The 14,321-nt window shown below is 47.4% G+C and overlaps 1 protein-coding gene across 1 annotated transcript; it reads right to left on the bottom strand.

The window, feature by feature from the left end:
• Nucleotides 1-1,861: 1,861 nt before the first annotated feature.
• On the bottom strand, nt 1,862-9,795 carry LOC123428407 (auxin response factor 12). Its single transcript, XM_045112602.1, has 16 exons — nt 9,632-9,795; nt 9,374-9,539; nt 9,123-9,232; nt 8,875-8,973; nt 8,710-8,766; nt 8,432-8,587; nt 8,247-8,331; nt 7,500-7,590; nt 7,254-7,418; nt 7,049-7,171; nt 6,801-6,876; nt 6,021-6,168; nt 4,097-5,136; nt 3,833-4,023; nt 3,137-3,258; nt 1,862-2,286 (listed from the first exon to the last, which is right to left on the bottom strand). The coding sequence occupies exons 2-15, from the start codon at nt 9,444-9,446 to the stop codon at nt 3,162-3,164; spliced, it is 2,511 nt and encodes an 836-aa protein (XP_044968537.1). The 5' UTR covers nt 9,447-9,539; nt 9,632-9,795; the 3' UTR covers nt 1,862-2,286; nt 3,137-3,161.
• Nucleotides 9,796-14,321: the final 4,526 nt, after the last annotated feature.

Consider the following 14,321-nt stretch of genomic DNA (forward strand, 5'->3'; position numbering starts at 1 on the left):
TTCAACATGGCCTTGCTAGCCTCGTGGGGAAAGCGGTTTTATGATGGTTCTGATAAAGATTGGGAAAAGATTATTTCTTATAAATATAAGGTTGACAATCCAAATATTTTCTAGGCTAAGGGGGAGTCAGGCTCTGCCTCTTGGAAAAGTATCACCTGTGCTTTTGCTGCATCTAGGAATTTTTACACGTGGAAATTGGGGAGTGGGGAATTGATTAGTTTCTGGCATGACTCCCGGGCTGGGGATTGTTCCCTTAAAGTTCAATTATGAGACATGTTTAAATTTTGTAACTAACAAGATTGTTCGGTGGCACAAGTGTGGGATGGGACTAACCTTAAACTAACTTTTAGGAGATGTGTAGACAATTCTGGGATGGGCTTATGGCAATAGTTATTTGCGCTAGTGGATAAGTTTCTCCTTTCTGATGAGGCTGATTGTCCTATTTGGACTCTAGAACCTAATGGTAATTTCTCAGTTAAATCTATGTATACCAAAATTAACTTTTTTTTGGGGGGGGGGGGGGGGTAATCTCAGCCATTGGTGACAAACTTTGGAAGGTGGCTTGTCCACGGAAGATTCATGTTTTTTTATGGCGGTGTGTTTACAATAAAGTGCTCACCCGAGACAATTTAGCGAAACGTAGACCGGTTGATGATCCATTATGTTTGTTTTGTTGCGTGGTTGTTTTTTTATGTAGACCGGATTGCGTGGATGTGAGATGAGAGGCGTTTGTTTCATGTAATCATTTTTCATTTTTCTGCCTCCCTCAATGATCCAGAAAGGTAGATCTCCTTAGTGGTGGTTCTATGATGCTGTAATAATAAAAATAGAACTTAAATTTCCTGTGCTGGGAGGCTGTTTTCCAGCTCTGGTAGAATCTATTTGCCGTTTAGGCAGTCTTTGTTTTTTGTTTGTAGTTTTAGCTGGTTTGTACTCTGTCGGACGTGATTCATTTACAAAAATGGGGCAGTGGGAAACCCCTTTTTTCAAGGAAAAAAAACATCTGGCTTTATGTTAAATCATCCAAATATGAATGGACTTTGTTCGGTTTGTTTGACTTTGCGCAAAAAACATATATTTTCATCAAAATCCTTTTAAAATTTCATTGGATATATGATGATCGGCTTCGGTATTTGTGTCCGTAAACTGATCCCTTTTTTCGAACAAGATGCCAGAGGTAAATTGCGGCCTTTTTTACGAACAAGATGCCAGAGGTAAATTGCGGGCCAACGCTGAAGTTGCCCCGACAAACACGAGACTCAAAACCGGCAAACACCCGGATATCGCATCACGGTTTTTTTTTTTTTTTTGTGATAACATATCGCATCACGGTTGGGGCCTGGAGATGGTGCGCCGCCAGCCTGCCGGTGCCGGACAACCGCAGCTGATCCCTTCCAGATTCCGATCCTTCTCCGCGCCTCTTCCCGGCCCGTCGTCACCTGAAGGCGCACCAATGGGCAGCGGCAACATTTGCCACCGCAGCCGCGAACGCCGCCACCAAGACCAACGCACCGCTGTTCACGGCTACGGTATCCTCCCAACTTGGCCTGTTGCGCCCTACTTATTCATTGATCCTTCCGTTGACCATACAAGTTTGCCAAGATTTGTGAAATATTCCATAGGCAACCACTTAAAATTTTGGTAACCAACCGTGCATAGCCAAATTCTTCAGCAATTCCAACCGTGCATCATCATCCCTACCAATCGTGCAATCCAGCGAGGCAGCCACAAGGCAACAAAGGTGCATCCATACCATTCAGCGAAAAAGCTTCAGATGAAAACCTCCAACTGGATCAGAGCCTTGAGATGAAAACCGGTGAAATCTAAGGATGTAGCAGCAGCAAATAAAGAACGACTGGAATTCATCAAAACGACTCGAAATAATCCTCCTGCATTCAAATTATTGCAGTTCTTCAAGGAAAGCGTACGTGCCTGGGAGTCTCGAATACATAGATAGAATACGACCGACATAGTACCAACTAAGCAAGAGTCTTGGAAGAATTGACGCGGCGCACGAACAGACGGACTGCCGCGCCGCACGAGGTACAAACCATCCAGGATAAAAGTTACACCGATACAGATTCCCGAGAGGAACCTACAGAAATATCAGTTCATGGCGTCGGTGGCCTGCACCAGACGGAGATAGGTAACGGACGGGGAGCTCTCGAGACGTGCCCGGAGCGCACGCAAGAGATAGGTACGAAGATGAGATGATCGGAGGTTCCGGGGATGTTGTGCCGCCGTGAGCAAGGGTGCTACCATGCGCCGTTGAATCCTCGCTGGACCCTGCAAATGTAAGGCAGGTCAATATGTTACTGGACAGAGATGAACATCCAAATAACAGCTGAAAAGACAAAAAATCGGCAAGTTCCGATAGGGGGCACTGAATTGCTGCGGTGACTGGATTAAAATGTAGTGCGCCGGACGTTAAAAAACAGTAGCCAAATGCATGATGAGATTGTGCCAGCCATGCCACTCAACATTTTACTTCTTTATTTTTTTAGCAAACAAGTATAACATTTTACTTGGGGGTCTGAAAATACATGCGACCTAAACTATCTAGAGAGATGTAGTACGCACATAGATGCCATAAAAAACTGAATTTTCTCCATGAAAGTCTACTGCTCACAACAAACAAAGAATATTGATTACAGTTACCAAAACGACTGTCTTGACAAATCTCAAAACCTATCAAAAATAAAAATACTACTACCTCTGTCCCAAAATAAGTGACTCAACTTTATACTAAGTTTAGTACAAAGTTGAGTCACTTATTTTGGGACGGAGGGAGTACTACACTTCATGGTGGCTTTATTTGTTTTCTAATGTTTTTTTTCAGGGGGTCAAGTCTGAGAGCAAACACATATCCTTACCCTCAAAAATAACGGGGAAGCTAATATTTTCTAATGTTTTCTAATTATTCTTTCTTTCTTTTCTCAGAAATTGAATTATTTATGTAGCTACACAAAAGGGGCTCCAGAACAGAATGCTCAGTAAAGCCAATTCTTTCATGGCATTACAAACATAAATACCAGACACATTAACATAATGATCTCTGATTTTTTTTAACAAAGTCAGTGGCAAAAGCCAATAAGTAGCATGTATAGTAAGTAAACAACGGAGCACTATTAATTACCAGAAACAGCACAATGATGTTGCACTTAGGAAAGGTAACGTGGATCATTTCCTTGCTTGCCCAACTTGTGCACATCCTCTGGTGAAAGTATCTTGATGTACCATACACTATTCACAAATGACCTGCACAATTGACATGGAGATATGATGTGGTTCAGAATAAAGCACACATGGAATTGTACACACTCTGCAGTCTTAAAATAACTTGTGTCCTCAGACCATATCAATTAGGCACTGGGTACTCTGCATATTCATTAGTAGATGCAGAAAGCATACACACTTAACCTAGAATGCGACTTAAAATAACATGTGTCCTCAGACCATATAAATTAGGCACTGGGTACTCTACATATTAATTATTGCTAGTAGATGCTGAAGGCATACAGATTTAACTTAGAATGTGACTTGATAAGCTATGAACTGCAGTCATCAGAAAACCACACAAGTAAGTATAAAGAGAAACATACTACCTTGTGGCAACTAAATCAAATATCATCTCCTATACCATGCGATTCAAAATTTTAGCACACATAAGAGAAACATAAAACTATGAGATGTAAGAAATTATCACCTAAAAGAAAGTGAAGAACATAAAAATCTATCATACATTGTAGCAACCTGAATTTCTAACGCGGATATAAGTAACACCTCAGGAAACTCATAAAGGAAATCAACATTCTAAAAAAGGGTTTCTTACTCCCAAGGGTCGTCTCCAAGGAGAAGCACATCATTCTCCCTGTCGACGAATACAAGCTGCCAGCCTGATCTATCGGGGTCGTCCAACTGACCCCTAATGCCAAACATCTGACCCAGTTCTTCTCGAAGTTCAGCATAATTAGAGAACCGGGTGATGTCCAAGGACCTCCCCACTGATCCTGACTTATAAACCTGCACAATATTTAACGATTCCATAAGAAAGGATTTATACTTGATGTAAACAGACACAACGTATTACAACTACCTTCACGAATGTTCTGCTTGTTGGGTCATTCTCTCCTGTATTCTGAAATATACCAGAAGAGTCGTCCAAACAACCATACATGGGACTTTGCAGATATGTTGATCCAGAAGGAATTGTCGACATGCTATTATCCGCAACATTTGAAGCCATGTTAGGCACCATGTTGTACAGCAGGGAGGAAGAATCAACTTGAGGACTAAAAAGGGACTGATTTTGCACATCAGAACCAATTTTGCTCTCAAGAGAACCGTCTTTACTTGTGGGCGAGCTAAGCAAACCTGAGCCACCAAAAGATAGTGATTGTGAACCCATAAACTTTTGCTTCCAAGCCTGCTGCTGCTGCTGTTGCTGTTGCTGCTGTTGCTGCTGCTGATCGCTAGCTACAGGCTGATTGAATCTAGACAAGTCCACAGCTTTCGAATTCCCCTGAAGGAAGTTCGATTCCAGCATGTTGTCACTACTGCTAGAAGTGGTGAAGCTTGACGAATTAACATTAGGATCAGAGAAGCCAAATTTTTCACGCAGATGGCTTGGTAGTGATGTTGGACTTGGGAGAGACGCACTAGTAGGAACATGATATGACTGATCTGATTGAATCTTCTGTTTCTGATCAATGTGAGCCTGCTGCACCTGCTGCGCCTGTTGCACCTGCTGCATTTGCTGGAGCTGTTGAAGTTGGTGCTGGATAGCACTTGAGTTCAGCATTGTCTGAATATTTTGGCTCTCAGCACTAACTGCTTGCTGTTGGCTTGCTTGCTGCAGGATTTGTTGCTGCAACAGCGGGTTGAGGTTGCAGTGTTCTTGAGGCGACTGCATAGGCTGCTGAAGGTTTAGGAATTGCTGTTTCATATAACCACCAGATTGGGAGGCGGCGGCAGCAGCAGCAACAACTGCTTGGTACTGATCATGGTCGCTACTCAGCAAAGAAGGATGGAGCCTCTGTTGTCCCCAGGAGCCAATGCCAGGTGACTGAAAGTTCATAGATTGATAACCTCCATCACCAGCAACTCCTCTCAGCCACATCAAAGCATTGCTGTCATCTTAAGTGAAATACAATAATTAATACAGGAACATGTGAATAAGAGAGGCTATAAAGAAAAACAACAGTAAGCAGGTTAGTGTGTCATTTCCTATGACAAGAACATGCAAAAAGAACTAAAATATGTAGCACTCTATGTATCATGCCATGGAGACTCGGTGAATATCATTCCCGCACCTACACTTAAAGGCTGACTTTGCTTAGAATAAATCCAGATATCATGAATACCATAATCTAACTTGCACTACTAATGAGGATAGCGGAATACAAACTTCAATTGCTGCATATATCAAGATGAATAAACAAATTATTAGATGTCATCAGTAACAACATTCGTTCCCAGTGGAGAAATCAACATGCTTCCAAGTTCCAACTCCGAATCTCATGCTCTGACACCAGGTGGGGTTCACACACCAGATGGCATACCTACAGGCTCATAAGGCTCCAGTCTTACAGATAAACAGTTTCAATTGTTCCGCTACTTAGTACCGAACCAAAGGTTAATGAAGGTAATCTTGATCCCATGTTATCATTATCAGACTTATGTTATTCTTGTTAGAATGTAGCAAGTGCAGTGATTTGAATGCCATCAGAAGTTCATTCTTTACATGTACTCCCTCCGTTCCATAATATAAGTCTTTTTAACGATTTCATTAAAGGACTACATACGGATGTATATAGACATGTTTTAGAGTGTAGATTCATTCATTTTGCTTCGTATCGTAGTCCTTTAGTGAAATCACTTAAAAGACTTATATTTAGGAACGGAGGGAGTAGTAAAAGAACTCTAGATCCTAGATGACACGCACATAGCAAACACACAGTGATGTAGCTCCAATATCAGATATGCCGGAATCAATATAGTGAACAATGACTAAATAGTACCTTGAAGGCCTGCTACACCAGAATACCAGGGATGCTTAACCCTCAGTGGAAACAAAGAGGGATACATAGGAAAGGTTGTCAATGGTTCAATCTCCCATAAAGAAACTCTAGGCGGTCTTTCCCCAGCAGTTGATTCATCCCAACCAACCTACATTTACAGCATCAAAGATACTTGTTAGTGAATCCTCGAATAATCATACTCCCAAAGAGTCTGAAGAAGCAGATAAATGAAAAGGAGGCAAGTAACTCTTTACATAAAACACAATGATTAAATAAAAATAATCTTGTTCTGACCAAACAATAGCAAAATTACGATAACATCTGAAGATATAACACGGATGCACAATTTCTTTTATAGAAGAGAATGGTATACCATAATAAAAGAGAGAATACAAGAAATATCATCGAAGGCACAAAAGAAGGGAAAACTGCAGATACAAAATGCAGCTGGCAACGAAATAAAGCAGATAATATCGTCGAAGGGAATACAAGAAATTAAAAAATAACACGGATGCACAATTTCTTTTATGAAAGAGAATAATATCGTCGAAGGGAATACAAGAAATTAAAAAAAATAACACGGATGCACAATTTCTTTTATGAAAGAGAATGGTATATACCGTAATAAAAGAGAGAATACAAAGAATATCATCGAAGGCAGAAAAAAAGGAAAAACTGCAAATACTAAATGCAGCTGCCAACGAAATAAAGCAGATAAGTGGGGGAACCACCCAGGCAGCGCTTCAGAGCAAAATCATCAAGTACAAAATAAACCCTTACCTTGACCGATCTCCAGTAGGAACTAGCCCAACGCACTGGATCGGCATCACTGACTTCTGTTATCGTCCCCATGTACCTGCATTTCATTTGATATCTCGTCAGTTTCCTTCCGCAAAAAAGAGAAGGTAACTTTAGTCATTGCCATTACATCCTGCAAACATTTCATGGTACTAAAACAACCAAGAGAACAACAGGGATAAATAGCACAATCTAGAAGCAAGATTGAGTTTGTGATTTTGCTACTTCACCTGCGAACACTAGATTCCTCGGTCTCAAAGAGCATCCTAAACCTCATGCCGACCGATATCCGGGTGTGAAAAACAGCCTTGATGTATTTTGAGAGTGGTATGACGAATTCTGATGGACATGCCCTACAAACATTCTTCTTTGTAAAACTTGACCACAAAAAGGAAATATAGGATCGCCACATGTTAATGAAACAACCCAAATTACCTGGGATTGTAGAAAATTGTGAAGCGGCTGTTTGTAGAAGCAGCGTGAGCCGCTGCTGCAAGGAGCCCTATGTGCATGCTGTCACTCGAAAGAACAGAGGAAGGCATCACAGTCTGTGTCCGGTTGGCACGCCTGATTCCCAGCCAAAGCTGGTTTTTCTCATTCCTAGATAAAATAAACAGTAAGTCCAACTTGTTTCTGAAGTCCAATTTTTGCCACAAGCACAAGAATAAACAGTAAACAAACCATATGAATAGCACTGAGTCTCCAGCAACGAGTCTTTTGGCGCTAACAAAGACACTCCAGCCAGTTGTTAGCAAGTGTCGTTTTGGCTGGCCTGTGAAAAACAAGCATGTTAATATAAAAAGGCAATGGTATGGGATGTTAACAAATAGTACTACGAAACAACTTTTCGGTGTTGTTCAATTAATATGTGTGTGATGACAACCTTTGTTAGTCATGGTGATATAAAATGAAGTGCATTTTAGTTAAAATATTCTAGAGTATATTCTGCACTGAAGAATCCACAACAAATTTTGGTACTGGCTGGAAAGAGTGAACACCAATACAGAGACTAGAGTCCCCAATGTGCAATTTTGTTAGTGCCTGACCCCCCATGAATATTTCAGAAAACATCTGATGACATATTCCTGTCGATTGTTACTTATATTCAATCCAATACTATACTCTGCTCAAGTATTAGTACAATAAAAAAATAATACTGTATATTTTAAGAATTTCTCTTTTTGCAAGGATGTCGAAGAGAATTTCATGTACTGACTGTTTCCTGCACGAACAGTTGGTATTTCTGTGGGCACATTTACTCTTGGAAATGCTTGTAAGGACATGATTTGATCAATCATCAGTCATAAGAAAGTCAAGCTGTACCATGGCAGTCCAAAGCCAAACAAATTAAGAAGGAACTTCATTTAAGACCAGCAGACTTCCACGGTGACCTAATAAGAATAAGCCCTGGAGATTTTGGGAACTTGCCTCGGAAGATGTGTCTGAACTTCCACTCGACGTCATGAATATCCCGCGCAATTAGCTCCTGAGCAGGAGGCTGCTGCGTGAAATCCTACAAACCACACTATACCACCTGTTATTGGCAACAGCAGACCCAAAACCCACGGTGCAAAAGGAAAGGAACGCCGCCCAGAGCTACACACTCATCACACCAGAGGGGGGAAGACGCGCTCGGCGGCACGGCGGGGCACGGAGAAGCCGCCGTGCGTGCTGGTGTCGCTGGCCGTCAGCGTCTTGCAGAAGTAGTTGGTCGGCTGCTTGCTCATGATCCCCATCTCGGCCGGCAGGTAGGCGTCGTTCTGCTCTTGCTGCACCAATTACAGACCAACACAAGACAGGTGAGAAAAGAAAACATCAAACTCCGTATAAGAATCACATCATTGATTTAACCACTGCTGCTGCAATCATGAAATCGTTCTGGTAGGCTTACTGGGTTCAGCGGCTGCAGCGTCATCTGCGCGTACACTTCGTCGGTCTCCACATCGGCCTGCACAGATTGTCACGGTGACTAAACTCAGCACCCGCAGCACCGAAACGGATGATAATACGGATGGATGCATCTGATGTGAGGAATCAAGGCTGGGAGACGACGTACATGCATTGTGACGTCGTGCAGCTGGCAGATCAGCTGCGGCGGCAGGTTGGGGTAGTTGGGGATGTGCCCCTCCACCTCCTTGTTCGTCGACGCCGCCACCTTCATGACGCAAGCACACACACGCGGCGTTAGGAAACACAAGACGCAGGCAATACATCGACCAGCTTGCACGCACGCACGCGCGGAGGGGTTAAGAAAGAGGAAACAGCCGAGGGAGGGAGGGTGACGGCGGAGCTAGCGGAGCTGACCTGCTCGCTGTGGCCCTGCGGGAAGTAGACGACGCGCGTGCCGAGGGTGGGGAGGCAGACGAGCGGGCCGGCGCAGGCGTGCCACAGCTCCGAGTTGAGGTTCTTCTTCTCTGCACCCGCACACACGCACGCACGCACACCTCAACAAAATCAGCCTAATAAACAAACCAACCAAGGGAAGAAGAAAGGCCAGGCACGCGTGCAGGTAGCAAGCAGGCAATAAACAACCAACCGAACAAGACCTAGCTGACCTTCCTCCGGCGGCGCGGCGGGCGGCGGCGGCGGCGGCTGGCCGCCGAGGCTGGCCCCGGAAGAGGAGCTCATCTCCCCCACACCCGTAACAAGACCAGAAAACGAGAAACCAACGCCCCCTCACAAATCCGCCCGGCGGTACCCCATCCTCAAATCCGCCGCATTCTGCAACAAGCAAAGGCAAGCCAAGGCACCGCGTCAGCCGCCACTCCCACACGGATAAAAAGGGAGCGGCATCAAATACGCTACGCGCCTACCTCATCTCATCCGGCAGTCATCCGAGCTCGGAGATCGCCATGGTGGCCGGCCAGGAGGGTGGGGGTGCGCAGAGAGAGAGAGAGGGAGAGGGGAGGGGGGGGGGAATGATTAGGTCCGGCGCATTTAAGCCGGTTCAGAGGCAGAAGTGCGAGTGGGAGTGCGCGTGTGCACAGTGCCGAGGAGAGAGAAGAGAGTTTTGAATAAAGCGAGGCGAGAAGAGAGAGAGAGGAAAGTTGGAAAGCGGGTTTTCGAAAAAGCCGTATTTTATGGGCTCATGTAAGCCGCTGTCGGGCGCCCCGTAACCCCCGCCCCGCCCGCCCGTAATGCCAATGCCGCCACAAGATCGATCCATCAGATCAGACCGCCCACTCTCACTCTCACTCTCACTGGCGTATGATAGTATCTCTGCGGCGTGGGCCAGGCCGCCTGTGAGGCCACGGCCCACCGCTGGGACGTGTTTGTCCAGTCCCTCCCCTCCCTCCCACCAGATTCCGCGTGCCGTTTTTTCAAAATATTTCCATCTCCTCTAGTAGTTGATTATATGTTCCATCGAGATGAGCGGCGAGCGATTATTCCTCCTTGGCCCGTGTACGTGACGCCTGGGGTGCACGCACGCACGTATCCACTGTGGTGGTGGTGGGCATCCGTCCGTCCATGATGCGATGCCTTTCTCCCAACACTGTGCATCTGTACTCTCCTCCCTTTGCTAAGACTCGTCGTCGTCGTCGGCATAAAGCGCCTCATCACCGTGTCGAACTGCCTGCCGCCAGGCTAACACGATAAGCCGGCCGAATTTTGACGCATTTCCCCCCGGCAAAGCGCAGCGTTTTTTGCATGATGGCGGCATCTTCGGCGGCCAAGACCGCAAAAACCGATGATGGACGGATGGCATCTTGGGAACGAACATAGGCCTTCACCGCGAAAAAAAAAAACTTTAATCATTACCTAGTAGAGTTCTAAACTTGGCAGTAGGCTGGTAGTTAATTAACTCATGTCGAAACCGCTCGACTCTTCTTGCCCACACAAACCCCAGCACCGGTCGCCGGTCCGGTCCGAGCCCGTCAACTACCTTAATCCGGGCCGCGATTAGCACGCGCGCGTGCACACAGTAAGCGTACGTCACAAAACGGCGCATTAAATTAAATTTATAAAGAAAAGAAAAGAAAGTAAATTTATAAAGAAAAGGAAAGAAAGTATAGGATGGGTACGGGGTACGGAGCCCGATCGTGTCACGTCCCCTCATCAGTGCACTGCGCGCGACATGCCGCTCGTACCGTGACGTGACCTCGCACGAGAGAGAGAGAAATGCATAAACAAATAGCATCTCTCTCCTCCTTCTGCCGACCGGGTGAGAGAAAGGTGACACGAACTGGAGTGAGGCGAGACATGGATGGAAGACACGTCGGCCGATCGGACCCGTACGTACGTACGTACGTCGACGCGACGTGCCCGTGGTATATTCCCCGCGTCTTTCACCTTTTTTACTGCCACCAAAGCACGTCGCGGAAAACTACCGCCGCTACCTACCGCCAGGCCTAGGCGCAGCTACTACGTGCGCCCGTGGAACGTACGGTGGTAGGATCGACCGTACTGTTGCGAGAGAAAAAAGATCCCAAAGAGTTTACGGCGTAATCTACCGGCGTGCACTCGTGTTTGATTACGGGTACGTGATCCCTAGCTAGGGTTGTTATTATTGGGTTGGCCTACTTATATTAGCTGTCTATATCTAGTGCTTGGAGTCTACTATGGGTGACAACAGTGAGCACACCGCTAGTCAGTGAACATGCTTTATGCGGATTCGACCGTTGTTGCTTTGGCTGCAACTTCCGGCATCTGCCAACAGTGCTGCTATCCATGATAACCTTGTGCCGTAACTTTCAACTTTGTAAAGGAAATACTTATATACCTTAAAAAGCGCAGCATGACAAGTGGGCCTCATCATTCGCATACACCCCTCTTCTTCTTTTTTTGTTGCTGCGAAAACACAAGTGATAGTAAAGCAGATCCTTGCTTATCAGGGTCTTAGTTTTAGTGGTCACCAATAGGAGACAGGGGAGGGATCATGATGAGTCGAGAAAACGAGAGGTGGCCGTGCCATCATCCGTACTACTACCGCCGCTACGGCTTTTGACCGGGCCGGGCCGGGCCGGGCCGGGCCTAGGTTGTTATGTTATTAATCAGATGATAATTAATGCGGCTGCCAGTTTAGTTGTTAAGGACTGGATCTGGAGCACGTACGTGTACTCCACTTGCCGGTCTGTCTGTACTCTGTAGGCACGCACGCACGCTCGCTCCGTATTAGTCAATGGTGCCCAATACTTTGAGTTTTTTATTACTTGTTATTTAAGGCAGGTCTTGTACTTGGCCTATCGTCCTGCCCAAGGACGGACTTGTCCGGGTGTTTTCAAAAAGAAGCGCCCGTCCTGGAAAGTGCAAAGGCACAGTGCGTGGCAGTGAGAATCGTCCGCTAGTAGTAGCAACTTACCGCTAACGTTTGCACTCTTCGTTCAGGTGTACCCATAAACGGCCATGTCCAGCTAACCTGCCCGGCCGTACCCTCAACTGCCTTGTTTACTCTAGAAAAATATGCTACTATACTTTGTGACAAAACGGGATATGGAAAGTACTTATATCGTGCTAACCACATGACTTGAGCTGCACCGTTGCTGATCACCATCACCAGCACACATGCAGCGCCTAGCTATAAGCTAGCAGGTGGTGCTGCACTACTGGTGCTAGCGTGGTTTGGACGTGTTCCCTGTGTACTCGGCGTCCATGGCTCCTGTCGCGTGGACCGAGCGACGGGCCGGACATGTTACGTCGGCTTGGAGGAAATGCTTTCGGTCTAGCAATGTGTAGACAGTGCGCACAGATACCCGACGAGTGGTCCATCATGCTCTGTGATGGGAAATTACCTACCTCCTGGCTGCCTCTAGAGCCGAATAGTTTCCTTGCGTGTGTGCGTGCGGGCTGGCTGGCTCTGGATCGATCGATCGTTCGACGTGGCTTCACAGCGCAGAACAACTCATGTTCCACCTGGCTGGGGGCTGGGGCTGCGTACGAACACGCACGGCGCACCCACCGTACGCCGGCGAGAGCGAAGCAGGTGTACGACGACACGGGCTAGTTGTTCGGTCCCGACGTTTACTCCGGTGATGGATGGATCTCATCGAGTGGTTTCGTTTGGTACGGATCGTTGGGTTTGTGGAGGGAGGGACACGCGCGCGGTCCACCAGGTGGGTGGGCGTGGACGGCGTCCACCCGGAACCCAGACTACCCAGGGGGGCGGGCGGGCACGAGTAATAAGATGGATCGCGATGGGGGCGCGACGGGCCGGGCGGGGCGGGGAGCCACCACTGCTTCGGCTTTACCACGGCGGCGGGCCCGCGCGCTGCCCCGAAAGCTGCCGGGCTCGGCTCAGCCGCTCGACTAGATCAGTTTCCCCTGCCACTGCCGACGACCGCTCAGCTCTCCGGCCCCGCCCACGCCCCATCCGGCCCCGCCATCGACGCAAGTAAAATAATAACAGGGACGGCCGGCCGGCGAGCGTGGCGACGGTCGTACGCGTGCGTGCGCCCGGCCGTGCATGTGTCCCTCTCCGCACCGCTCGCTCACTCACTCAGGCGCTCGCCAATGAATCTGCAGCGTACATACGTAGTAGTGCCAGACCAGTGCGTGCGCGTTAAGTTTTCTGCACGCGCGCATGGCCGGCGTACAACAGTCCTGGTATGGTAGGTCAAGTCAACAAAGGGGCGGGCGCTGTAGGGGCGGCCAGGGCCAGGGCCGTGTCACTTGCTCCTGTACCGGCCGGCCGGCCGTGCCCGCGCGCACGCGCGTGTGCTGGCGCCGCTGCTACTGCTGCCGTGGTCCGGCGCGGGGCGGGGACCTGCGCCTGCATGGCTGGCTAGCTGCGAGATCCATCGCCCGTCTGTCTCCACCAGTTCTCTCCCCAAGCCGTGCTCAGGCAGGCCCGGCACGGCACGGCTCACTCGCGCGTGCATACGAACGGTCTCGCCCCGTCCCCGGCTACCCGGACGCCTTCCACATGACCTACCTATGAATATTATGTTCAATCAATAAAGTGGCGAGTAAATATACACCCGGCCGCCTTGAACCATGCTGTCCGTGACCAATACAAAAAAAATGACATTTTCAAACTGATATTAAATGTTCACGTTGATCGACAACCCTCGTATCCATTTCAATCTGAAGCGAATATGATGTGTTTCCGGCGCGGGGCTAGATAGCCCAAAGGCCCAACGGCGTCACCCCCCCCCCCCCCCTCCTCCTCCTCTGACATAGTATTGTGCATACAAGCACATAGTGTGCATATTGTGTACATGATTATTGAAATCAACGGTATGTATATGATTCGATGCCTGGTTGTATACTCGTAGGTGGTCTTTCTTACAGAGGAATGTCTCGTTGTGCTTCGATGGGCCCATGTAGTTCGTTGAGGCTTAGGAACACAACGTTCGATCAACACGTGCTCTGCGGCGGCATTGTGTCAGCATCTATGAGATCAAGTCTGTGTTGGTTTATAACTAACCACGTTGAGTCGGGATCTTTGCCATGCATTTGCTAGCGACTTGTTCATGCAAGTTCGAGCCAAAAGACGCAAAATGGTCCGGTCAAGATAAGGTGGTAGGCGTATGTACAGTTCGTGAGGTCTCATGTTGCTCATAAGGT

This window comes from Hordeum vulgare, chromosome 2H (genome assembly GCF_904849725.1).
Source record: "Hordeum vulgare subsp. vulgare chromosome 2H, MorexV3_pseudomolecules_assembly, whole genome shotgun sequence".
NCBI classification, from domain to species: Eukaryota; Viridiplantae; Streptophyta; class Magnoliopsida; order Poales; family Poaceae; genus Hordeum; species Hordeum vulgare.